We start from the raw sequence: 13268 nt of genomic DNA on the forward strand, positions 1-13268 counted from the left end.
TTTTTTTTAAATTAAGTGACGGGACGAACAAGTTGTGATGGTAAGCTACACGTCTGTCCATAACGGCTGCAGTGCTACTCAGAGCTTTAAATCGTAATGATCTAAGGGCCACTGCCACTGCGCCCGTCACCCTGAGACATATGTTGATAAGTCCCATGTGCCTGTGATTCGTTTGTGAAATCTTAATTTATTTATTTATTAAAATACCTCTCTCTGATGTGGCCATATCAAAACAAATGTGCGAACACAATCAACATAGACGCAAATAATAATTTCATTTCCATTTAGTGTACATATTTCTTTTATAATCGACGACAAAGAACTGACGACCTAATTTTAGATAAGAACTCTTAAATTTGACAGCCCTTTCCAAATTTGAATCTTACGTACCATCAGAAATTAGATTTGGAGCTATCACATGATAAGAGTTACGACTAGACAGCTGCGAAGTGAAAATGAAATCTTTTATCTCTTTCTAACCGATAATAGAGAAGACAGAAACAATTAATTTCTACGAAGTTTGAATGACTAATATTATATATACTGGCAGAAACACAATAACATTTAGCAGAAAAAGCCCAAAATAAGCAGTATTTTGTTTTTTAAACTGCTCCGTTATTTTATTACGGGTCTAGTTTGACAATTACAAAAGAAATGATTGTTTGCTCCTTAGACTATTCCTTTTTTTTCATCCTCTAAGGTTTACTCTGTGGAGTATTTGGGAGTTTTTTTGGTTTCTTGTAAATTTCGTAAACTTTAGTTGATAAAGTTTTTATTTATTTCTTAAATTTTAATTCGATCATTGTTAAACTGTTACAATTTAAAAATTTTCTACTGTGCCTCAAATTCATTCCAAAAACAATTTTGTTTCATATCGATTTTTTACAATATTACCCTGTCAAATCAATACACTGTAACATCAAAAACAGCATTTTGAGAAAAAGCTGCACAAAGGATTCTTCGACTTGTGTCATTATTCAGGTTAATGACATGAAAACACACTAACAATAAAGTGACGTGGTACATAAGATATTAACTAATTCTATGCGTTACAATTATACTTAGCAGAATACGCTATTGCTATCTAAAAGTAATTAATTTGTTTTGCCTTGATAACAGCTAATAAATTTTTGTTGTAATGATATTACGAAACACTGCAAGGACTTGCAGGGTGTTGGTTCGACACGATAGAATAGAGATTATAGAAGACTCTATGTCAATGTTAAAAGATGATCATTTTATTGCTACTTTTTCGTAATTCTTATTTATTTAAATACAAACTGTAAGGGCAGAATAGCGACGCTGTCCGTACAGGATGTTACCTCGTGATCGCGACGCGGTAACTGTTATCACGAGGGTGTTTTTGGAGTAGTTGTTGGTATTAAAAATGATATAACTTTAAAAGTAATATTGTTTATTTATAAATGAGAATGTGAAACGAAGTATTATAAATGTTTTAAATATGTTAATGTTAAATGTTATTGATGTTTATTGATTAGGTGTTGGTAACTAACTATAATAAAAAAAACAATAAAATGTCATAATACGATTTACCACATCAACAAAATAGCTAGAACTAGCACATCTTATTACATCTTACTACAGCAAAATAAAACTAGAACTAGACCATGTCAATGTAGCAAATCAAAGTTCAATGTTGTACGTAACCGTAAACAACCCTTTCGGCATGAAAAAAAAATGTTTTTCTAATTGGGTTTGATATTTATGCATTTACGCCATTAGTAAACAAATACAAAAATAAAATCACTTCTTCAAATCATGGCATGCCGTCATGACCCTTACCAAAGAGTTAGCGTGTTTTTTATGACTTAAAATATATTTGCTTTTTTAATAGAGAATGGGAAAGTTGCCAAATTTGACTGTGACGATATCTCAAGAAACAGCAGGACAATACTGGTGTCGTGCGAGTGTTGAGAATTATCCTGATGTTGAAGCTTCTGCCATGGTGTATGTTAAAGGTAAGGCTAGAAAAATGGAAAGAGATGATAAATGATTATAAATGAAGAAGTTACCAACTTTGTGCAACTTTTGTGAGCAAATGTTTCACCGTTTAAAAAGCATGGAATTTACCAGTCCTAGGTTCGACTACCGGGCAAGGAGAAATATTTTTGTGGCCTACATCTATTTCTCTCGTGAGTTTGGGTTGGGTGTAATTTGTGGTTGTCTATGTGCGTCCATGGTAACTGCGATACAGGGTTTCTCTAGTGCCTGTGCGTTATTACTATAATTATTATCATATCGATCTATCTGCTCATGTAGGGTACTGGATACTGCAAAAACGATTACATCACTGGATTTCATTGTGTACTTTATAAAACTATTAATACGTTATAAGTTGGACAATGGTGCCGTCATTTATATTTTTTTGAGAAACATTTTTTTAAATAGCCTTGTATTGTGTCCCATTGCTGTGAAAAGGGCTAAATGTTAAGCGAGTACTTCATATACGCGTCCAAGTCGTCCTTTCATCTCCTGCTTAGTCCGTCTCGTCATCGCAGGCGGTCTTCGGCATTCACTAAGTAGCTGAGTAAGTCCTTCTCCAACCCAGTCACCCAGTATCACTTCAGCTTGGCTGTCCTTTTCCCAAAATTTGATATGCGTGTGCTATGAGCGCAGTGTAATGTTCCAAATTCTATCTATCCTCTTTACACTTAATATGCTGCGTTTCATGTTTCTCTGTCGCACATTGATCTTGGACTTTTGAAATAAACTAACTCAAATCACACATACAAAACATACACGTAGACAATCACACTCCCAATAAAGCGGAAAGTATAATAATATAGACAATAAGTTAAACAGGTTGATTCCAAAACAAACTAGCTAAAATATCAAATGAAGTGAAAATACCAACTCGACAAATCTAAGTTTCTAAACTTGCTAGTTCACGAAATGTTCGAATCCAAAATGACCTGGGAAACGACATTCCTAGTTGCTAACTTCTGCTAACAGGTTGACGGCAAGTGCACGGAATTGACAGTCCGTTTTGTATGATTTGAAAACTTTAGTACCACACCACGGAAGTAACTAATGTTCTTGACATTGTAACAACGATCTGGCTTGAACTGCCAGCAAATGATGATGGAAATATATCTGCAGAATAGTAAGATTAATATATAAACAATAAATAAAATTTACGGAAAATTGTTTGCAATCAGAAAGATAACAAACCAACCAAAGGTATTTATTTTCTCATGTCAATCGTTGGACAGCTACGGCGCAGGAACAGACCTCTTTGATTAGTAGGTAAAGCTCTAGATAAAGGCCAAAATATACAGTATATGCCTGTAGCCCGTCGCAGACAGATGTACGGTAACTAGGACGTAAGGCACGCCAGGTACAGGTATCTCAAACTAAGGCGTGTTTAACGTGGTTGCAACATTACTTTGTAATTAAAATAAATCTTTATTTTACCGACTTTTTAATTTTACAAAAATAGTTTCTACATGTTGCGCAGAAATGTGTGATTTGCTACCTACTGTTTTTTTCACAGGTTCACCAAAAATTATGTCCAACCAAACTCAATATGGAGTAGAAGGAGATAGTGTGAAAATTGAATGCGTAGCTTTCTCAGTACCGAAGCCAGATTACGTGTTGTGGAGTCTCAATGGAATCGAAATCAACTCTTTTCATAACCAGGTAAGAGAATTGATAGGATAAAAGAATTTACATGTATAATTATTATATTCTGTCACCACTAAGGTTATGTAGAAAAGGATGTTGCATTTCCTAATAATTGTGTACAGACAATTACAAGTTAGCTGTACAAACTTTTACTTTATACATTGCAAATTCCAAAGCTATGTCAAAAACGTAGTGTGTAATTTTGAACAGAGTTTTTTTGACAGTGTTATAAGACTGTGGCGTACAATAAAAACTGTTCTGATTATTGTTTTTAGATTTAACTTCTTTTCTCTGGTACTCCGATAATATAATATAATGATTTGTAAAAGGTTTGAATTTAATCTTTTGTTCATAGGAATATGCTTTTCTGGAAGAAACATTGTCAGATAGAATTACAAAATCTACATTAATCATACGAGAGAGTCAAGAACGACACTTCGGAACTTACAACTGCAGTGTTACAAACGTTTATGGAACAGACAGCGTTGAAATAAGATTGGTTGCTGATAGTAAGTATCTCTATATTTGTCTGAAAAAAACTTTACATTATTGCAATGCTACAGCTGAAACCAAAATAGCGGAATACCTGCACGATATTGCTATTGTTACCAGTTCCTAATTTTGGTGTATCTACATGGATTTCAAAAATTGGTTCAAAGATATTATTAATGACAGGCATTGACTTACAATTATATGGACGTCGGGTCTGCGCTAAAAAGTGTCCGAACTTATAGGGCGTTAAAATTGTATACAGAGCGTCAATCACGCTTTAGTCTTCGTTCGTTCGACTGACAGCGAAGCAAGCAAAATTAGACAGTACTGCGATGACATTACAATTTAAATTCAACGTTTTAGCTTTTTCATATTCCTTTACATGTCACTACGTTTAAATAGGTTGACTTGGGACATTTTTTTCGTGGTTTTTGTATTAGACCCGTCGTCCATTTATTTATAAGTCAATGATGACAGGCAATAAAAAGTCAAAACTTATGTCCGAGATTTTGTTTTTGAGCATTAGTTTACAATACGCTTAAGTATAGCATAAATAAATCAACTAATGATCTTCCAGAAACCTTACCTCTAATCCTCATCATATCAGCCGGCTCCTCAGCAGCAGTTCTCGTCCTCATAATCATGCTGATAATTATGCTGTGCCATCGGAAGACCAGGCAGTCGGATGTAAAGAAACCTGACATTACGGATGTTGGGAAGACATGTGACCAATTCAAAGACAGTGACAGAAGTTCGAATATTAGTGATATGAAGATGGAGCTACGACAGGTGGAAGGCGGTTGTGATATGGTACGTGGTATATTTAGTATTTTAAAATGTAAGGTTGAAGAAAATAACAGTATAATATATATTGAGACAAAATTCTTTGGTGACTTGTTTACCTCCAAATCTACTATAAACCACTTATGGTTTAATATGTAATGGCCAATGTTGTTTTATTCTTTCATTCCTTCAAGACTGGTACAAGGCGCAGTACTGGGGCCTTCCAGTACTTCCAGTTACTTTGCGGCTTTGTAACAAAAATATTACATTATAACTTAAGATTTATTTTCCAGGAGAACTCAAATGCCGGATCAGAAACTGAGCTCCATTCAACTCTTCATTTGACGACAAATCTTGGGTTGCCACTAGCTGGTCCAGTCCCCGTCCCTGAAGCCGTCTTTGATAATGAATTAATGAAACAGTATCAGAGATATAGTGGAGATTTTAATCAGGCTTTGACTAACTTGCATTTTAAGGTAACTTCTTAATAAATTGTAGCTCTATAAACATACTGCTAGGTGTTTTATCTTTATGACTCATATGAAACTTGATTAAAGAAATATCGGACAAAAAGAAGAATTAATTCGATCCGGTTGGATTCGAATCAGAGACGTCATCATACCGTGTCAGATGCTCTCCCAACTGAGCTAAGGAACGAACCAGTGAACCTTACGAATGTTTTATGAGCTTGTTGTATAGATCGGCACTATATTTTGCATTCCAACTTCCAGTTTATACTTCTTGGAATTTCTCTAGAACAATTACTTTCGTGAGAGCCGCTGGTTCGTTCCGTGGCTTAGCTGGCATAGCATCTGGCACGGTTTGCTAGAACGCATAGGATCAAATCCGGGCGGATCGAAGGATTTGTTTAAGTGTTTGATCTTTGTGTTAATAACTATAATAAATTAGTGGAATAATTTCACAAAAACATAATTGAATATTAATTCAACACAAATTTGAGAACAATTACTTTCTTTTTTTTTTCAACTTTCACACTCAAATAATTTACGTGGCTTAAACTTTATGAAGATCTGCCTGAATAAGTGTTAAGATATAGTATATTTATAAGATTTAGTATATTTCTATTTAGTATACAACACCATATTTAAGATAACGTAAGCGACACCCCTAATAATTATAACAGTTGTAGTGCCCAGAGTTATAAGTCGCAAAGATCTTGGGGGTACTGACGCTGCCCATTCCATCATGTGACGTATTGTTGACAATCCCATCCGTTCCGTGGTTTCACCAGCAATCTTACTATTCAAAACTGGAACGCAACAATGCTCACATTATGGTATGGTTCCAAATGTATATACATTTTGTCTACTATTAAAACGTTGAGCAAAATATTAATTACCAACTTCCAGAATACGATGTTTTACAAGCTTAATTCTCGTATTCAAACGCGGCGTCGACACAAAATTTAAAGCCAACTCAAATGAGCATACAGTAACACGTAGGTTTCATTATTACTCTTTCGTACGTCTCTTTCGAATTCTCATATGTCAGCTATGTGGAATATGAAATTTAATATCTCTGCCTTTGTCTGCAATGATAACATCATAATGTTTTTGTTTGAATTGATGGATGAATCGGGATAATTGTGCTAAACCTTGTCAATATTGCTTTTAAGGAGACCATCAAAATTATCGTTTTTATTGGGGTATGTATTTCTTTTTTAAGACCACGCTGTACGCTTTCATGATTTTCCTTCAAATCTCTATCAGTATCGTGTATGTTTATTATAAAGAAATCATGTTTTAAGAACATGTATTTTAGAAATCTTAAAATATTATTTGACGATTAAGATTCTCACCTTTCAGGCACACAGTCAAAGCAATGGTTACGTACCTTACGTGGACTATACAAGAGACTATGCCCCTCCTACAGGAGATTCCCTGACAGGATCCTTGACTAGAAGTAATGATACATATCCGAGTCACTGTGGCTCATTACATAGACAGGCCAGTTGCGGGAGATTAGGTGGAATGGTTGGACCTGATGGTGAGTGAACTTCGATGATGAAGATTCCAGTTATAAATAGGTATTACGACTTCTGTTAAGCTAAGAGAGTGCACCATTCAGATATTACGAGACAGCCTGAGTTGGATCTTCTAGCACAACTTTGTTTCGAAACGATGAATGACGGAAACAAAATTTTGAAATTTTAGCGTTTGAGATTTTCCGGTATTTGATTTTTATAAGGTATTTTTAATAAATACCTTTACCTTTTTTTCTTTCTATGACTTGAAAAGTTTGTTCAATTCGGATATTATGATCGCTTTAACAGCAGAGAAGCTCAACTTGATGTTATTTTTGCAGTTATACCGATGGCCAATCCTGGAATAGCGGTTGGCGGAGCAGACGTCCGATACGCTGCTACTTATGGGAATCCTTACTTAAGAGGCAGCGGGCCTTTATGTAAGCATACTTACTTATATAATTATTTTGAGAGAATTTTTCTGTGTTTGAAAATGTGTCTGAAAATAGGTTTTGATCATAGCGACAGTAGCTGTGATGATATTATTCCACATCCATATTAGTCTATAATTGAATGAATGGAAAACATTTCTGCTCATCGTCTAATATTTATAATTGCAAGATATACATTTTCTTATTATGAGGTACTATTACGTATGGAACAATAAAGTATGCATGTCTTTGATTCAAATCTTTCGAAATGCTGAATAACTTTATTGGGTATTTTACAAATAAGTTATTTTGTTTCAGCTTATGTGCCACAAGTTACTTCAGCCATTTCGGGGGTGAAACCTCCTCCTTATTATAGCATTAAAAATTCCAGTCTTGCTTTGCCTGGTGAGAATGTTATTTTAAAGTTTCAAATCTCTTACATCTTCCTTTTATGAATTTATTTATATAATCAAATTTAAAAATTAATTTAACTCGTCACTTAGATTTCTTTAATGTTTGGACAACAATCAACATTATTATGGTGATGAGTAATTGGTGAAAATAAATATTTCCTATGCTGTGTTTCTTAATTCTACCAATAAATTACGTTTGATTGATTTTTGCACAGTAATAACATCAGTAAGTTCCACGTCCCCATCATCGTCATCATCGTCAAGACCTATCACCAGTCCGATGGCTTCTTCGTCTTCTTCTGGCGGGGCTCAGCCTCAAGTGAGTTCGTTATTCTTAAAATTGGATGCTTATCCACTTGTTTATTTATCACTGCGCGCTGCGGCTCTCTCTGGTTTTTTCTTTATTTAGTTTCAGGATTTTTGTATTCCGTGTTCTAATTGTTACACTATTTACAATAAAAAGCCATGTTTTTATTATAGTATATTAAAAGTACAAAGAGGCAACTTAGTTTTGAAATCGTATGAAATGGAATTGAAATATTTTTAAATTGAGTTACTGTTACGTTTAGTCTCGTTTTTAATTAGAAAATTCTAGTGGAAGTTTCAAAGTAAAAGTAAGAAAAAATTATATCAAATGTAAAGTCCTTAGTGGGCACATTCCATCTCCTACAATATTATTGAATATCATATTTTCTTTATAAGACTCTCAGCTTTATACCATAGTTTTAAAGTCAACTCTGTATCGTTTTAAGAACGGTTCAATATCCAAAGCATAAAGCTGAGTGTGCTTTAAATTATAACTTGCTAGTATACAGTAGACACAAGTGTTAAGTTTGTGTTCTCTTCAGGTGCCTAAAACTTTGCCACAGTCGCCCGGAGCACTATACGTCCTGCCACCTTCCAGCCAGGGAAGTTTAAAGTCTAAACAAATTACTGTTAAGGGTAAGTTGAATCTAACTTTACTATCTTCATTTTACCATCTCGCTCTAGGCGTATCTCGTTCGTAATATTCTTTAATTTCTTATTTTATTATTTGTGAAGAAAAGACAGTACTAGGGTATGCTCTGCAAACAAAGTGTATAATTGGGCAAAGATATATTAGGGGTTAAAGTATGAAATTGCCGTTTTATTGCAATAGGTTCTTTGAATTTTCATAGAATCTTCATGGTTTGAGGTTTTCGAATGAAACTTTTTTCAAATGGTTTCTGTGATTTTTTTTTTTTTAAATTTGAAACATTTGAATATCGACTTTCAATTGTTTTTGTTATTCAATTTAGACAAGAAAGATGGATACTGCGAAAATTCGAGTGATTTTTGAATACGAGTTCCGACGCGGAACTAACGCGGCAGAAACAGCCCGCAATATCAATGCTGCGTTTGGAGAGGGGTCTACTAATGAACGCACCGTGCGATTTTGGTTTAAACGCTTTCATGATGGAAATTTCGACTTAAAGAACGAGTCACGAGGAAGACCGCCCATACAGGTGAATAACGATGAATTAAGAGAGATAGTGGAAGCCGATCCTAGTCAAACTACCCAGGAATTAGCGGCATGGTTTAACGTTACCTTACCCACAATATTGACTCACTTGCGTCAAATCAATAAAATAAAAAAATACGAAAAATGGGTGCCTCATGATTTGACTGATCTGCAGAAAGAAACGCGTGTTGAAACTTGTGTTGCCTTGTTGAACCGGTACAGAAATGAAGGAATATTGGATCGAATTGTAACATGTGATGAAAAGTGGATTCTTTATGATAACCGGAAAAGAAAAATGCAATGGCTGACCCCAGGTCAAATGCCACAACAGTGTCCTAAAGCAAAACTTACCAATAAAAAGGTAATGGTAACTGTTTGGTGGTCTCAGCATGGTGTTATTCACTATAGTTTTCTCCGATCTGGTCAAGCAATAACGGCAGATGTCTATTGTGCCGAACTCCGAACCATGTTGACAAAACTAGCAGTAAAACAGCCCCGACTCATGAATCGATCTTCACCATTATTGCTCCACGACAACGCGAGACCTCACACAGCACGAGAAACCATTTTGACCCTTCAGGAACTGCAGTTAGAAACCATTCGTCATCCTCCGTATTCACCAGACCTTGCTCCAACGGACTACCATTTTTTTCGTGATTTGGACAATTATCTACGTGACAAGAAGTTTTCTTCCCAGGAGGCAGTACAAAATGCTTTCACACAGTTTGTGCAGTCTAGATCGTCGGAGTTCTATCGCAAAGGCATTAATAACCTTTCCATTAGATGGCAGCAATGTATAGATAATAATGGCAACTATTTTGATTAAATAAATTTGTTAAAAATTTAAAAAATAAACAATTTAGATTTTCAGTACAAATCGGCAATTTCATACTTTAACCCCTATTACTTTGTATGAAATTTTTAGTTAGATAACTCCGTTCATCCGAAAGTTTAAAGATTATTGATTTATGGAATTATTATGGAAGTTCGGGAGAGTTACCAGTAGTTCTATCGAAAACTAAGACTCAGATGTATTTTTTTATGTTATCAAGTGACGGGACGAACAAGTCGTGCGCCTGGTGGTAAGCGACACGCCTGTCCACAACAGTTGCAGTGCCACTCAGAGCTTTAAGTCGCAAAGATCTGAGGGGCACTGCCACTTGCGCCTGTAACCCTGAGACATAAGTTGACAATTCTCATGTGCATGTAATTTCACCAGCACCCTTGCCCTTCAAAACCGGAACACAGCAATGCTGACATTACTGCTTGGCGGCAGAAATAGGTAAGGAGGCAGTACTTCCCTGGACGAACTCTTCACAAGGAGTTCTACTGCTACTAGTTTACTTGTAATTCTGTGTATATTTATCATCCTGAAATCCTTTACTTCACGTAAATAGGTATCATCTCCAATCCATCTTTAATCTCATTTTGACTTAGGCTCAATTTACATTGTTTCGAAACGAAATGGCAACGACTCTTTGTAACGAAATTGTACATAGCATAATTAACTTTATGTCAATTGTGTAATGTATAAATTGGATACGAGTCACGCATCTTGTGGAGAATTTTGGCAGCTACTGTATCGTATCTATCTATAGGTATTAAAGCCAAATTGGACATATAATGTTTAATAACATAACCAATGGCATAGAAAAAGAACATTTTTTGTCGATAGCTAGCCCGCGACCTGCTTGCGTAATTAGAATTTAAATAATAACACTTACCTGGCCAATTATTTATTAACTTTGCAAAATACTTATTGATACGTATGGACTATGAATAAAATAATTAAGTTTGTGATACCTATTAATATACTATATAATTAACTATACACGAGTATCTCATCCAGCATCAATTTCCGATTCTGAACTTAATTACTATTCGATATAAAAACGTTTGCAATTTCTTCCTTCAAATAAAAAAATCATGAGTAAATAATAAATGATTAATTATAGGAAATGAAACAATTTTTCCGTATTTATAAAGCGTATATTTGTTTTTTCAAACAAACCAAAGTTTCGGCCCCTTTAAAGGTCCTATGGTCACGGTTAACTGAGGTGATACAGTCATCAACCAGTGTCTAATATTAATGCAAACCACCCTATAAACAACGTCGCGTAAATAAGTTTGCAGTCTCCGAGCATGTCTTGGATAAACTTACACATTCAATGAAATTTGACAAACTCCTGGTTCTTGCAAAAGAAGTCCCTTATCTATGATGATGCGAGTGGCCATTGAAATTAAAAAACACCTAATTACTACAGGGAAGATGGTTTCTCCGTCCCACCAGTTTGGGATCCAGTATTTCCTCGGATGAAAAATCCCAAACAGACATAAACTGTAGTACTAATTGATATGTTTTGATTTATTCTAATTTCCATTATTAATTATTAACAAATTTAACTTAATAAAAATTCATATTGTTAAAATAATTTGTAAAACATGATGTAGCGTAAATTGGAAAGTTTCTTTGTAAAATTAAAAATAAGGTATTTAATTTATAACTTTGGTAACTATAGTAAAAAAAATAGGGTAGTTTGTGTTAGACATATATACATAGCTGGTTGACGACTGTACTACCTTTTTTTTTTTTGACGGGGGAATCTTTATGGATACCTTACTGAGCCCAGGGAGACTCAGGGGTTATGTGGGGACTCTCCTTTCAGACTGGAGGGCCTACCCCACTAAAACCCTCTCGGGTTACCCTCTCGCCGGTTGAGTCGGCGTCGTGGGACCGGTGAACATTCACCACGACGCCTCCCGGCCGCTCTAGCTTGCGCCAGGGCTCCCGCGCCAACGGAGAAGCCAGTCGGTTGTCCTCCGACCCGCCCCCCAGACGAGTGAGGCCGTGCAAAGCAGGCTCCGGAGTCCCTGTCCAGAGCCCGCTGGCCTCACTAGGGGATCAGGCGAGCAGCGAACTGCCTTCGCCTTCTCCCCGTACGTCTGCGCCGAAGCGGGTGCGCGTCCGCCGCGTCCTCGCGCACCCGCTCCGCGGCCTCTTTTTGCGACATAACCTCTGCGCAACACGCAAAACCACGCTCGGCAGCGAGAGGTCCTGCCCTACAGTCCCCGTCAGAGTGCGGCGCTGCCCATCCCACCGGCTGCACACCTCTAGGGTGTGCTGCGCGGTGTCATCCACAGCGCCGCACTCGTGACACGACGGGGACGGTTGCCTCCTCGCCACTTTGTGCAGGTAGTGACCGAAACACCCGTGCCCAGTCAGCATCTGACAAGGTGGTACGACTGTGGCCTGTGGGACCGGTTTACCCACTCTACGAGGACAGAGCGGATCGCCCCTATGGTACGAGCGCCATAGGGGGGATCCGCCAAGCCCTCTTTCCACCGGTCCCGCATGCGCTGTGCCGCGAGGCGGCGCTCCCGCTCGACCTCTTGGGAAGCGGGTCGCTCGTCTAGGTCCGTCATTCTCCGCCGGTAGGTGTGGACCTCCGCCAAGACCTCGGCTTTGAGGTCCCACGGCGGAGTACCGGCGAGGATGCATGCGGCAGCGCAGGCCACCGTCATGTACGCCCTGCAAATTCGCAGGGCGACCACCCTCTGGGGCCTCCTCTGCAGCGACTTCGTCGCCGCTGATAAGGCCCCACTCCAAATGTGGGCCCCGTATAAGGCCATACTCCGGGTTACTCCGGCGTATAGCCTCCTGCACGGGGCTCCCGGCCTCCCGAGGTTGGGGACCTCGAGCCCCAGCAGTTGTATTCGGCGGACCACCATGTCCGCCGCTACTGAGGCTCTTCGGGCCGCCTCCTGGGAGGTGGTCCCCCCAGACGGCCACCAGCGTGTGACAGTACTACTTCAGCCAACCGTCACCATGGGTCTGTAAAGGGCCCGAAACGTTGGTTTGTTTGAAAAAACAAACATACGCGATTTCAATTCGGAAAAATAGTTTCATTTCCTATGCTTCCTATAACAATTGCGAAAACCTAAGAACTCGATAAATGATCAATTACTTTTAATTAAAATCATATCGCACTCTTGTAACTTAAAATATGTAACATTCAATTTATTTACTATTGAACGTAAAA

The 13268-nt window shown here is 37.5% G+C and overlaps 1 protein-coding gene across 1 annotated transcript in view; it reads left to right on the forward strand.

The window, feature by feature from the left end:
* Positions 1-13268, forward strand: part of LOC113233523 (irregular chiasm C-roughest protein-like) — a 111353-nt gene that overhangs the window by 88079 nt on the left and 10006 nt on the right. Inside the window, exons 11-20 of the mRNA XM_026468645.1 lie at positions 1856-1979; positions 3515-3660; positions 4001-4154; positions 4715-4947; positions 5214-5396; positions 6747-6927; positions 7246-7344; positions 7654-7740; positions 7964-8067; positions 8597-8690. Coding sequence (XP_026324430.1) covers positions 1856-1979; positions 3515-3660; positions 4001-4154; positions 4715-4947; positions 5214-5396; positions 6747-6927; positions 7246-7344; positions 7654-7740; positions 7964-8067; positions 8597-8690 — 1405 coding nt within the window. The remainder of the gene's footprint in view (positions 1-1855; positions 1980-3514; positions 3661-4000; positions 4155-4714; positions 4948-5213; positions 5397-6746; positions 6928-7245; positions 7345-7653; positions 7741-7963; positions 8068-8596; positions 8691-13268) is intronic.

The sequence above is a fragment of the Hyposmocoma kahamanoa genome, unplaced genomic scaffold (genome assembly GCF_003589595.1).
Source record: "Hyposmocoma kahamanoa isolate Upper Pololo Valley unplaced genomic scaffold, ASM358959v1 79, whole genome shotgun sequence".
Lineage (NCBI taxonomy): Eukaryota > Metazoa > Arthropoda > Insecta > Lepidoptera > Cosmopterigidae > Hyposmocoma > Hyposmocoma kahamanoa.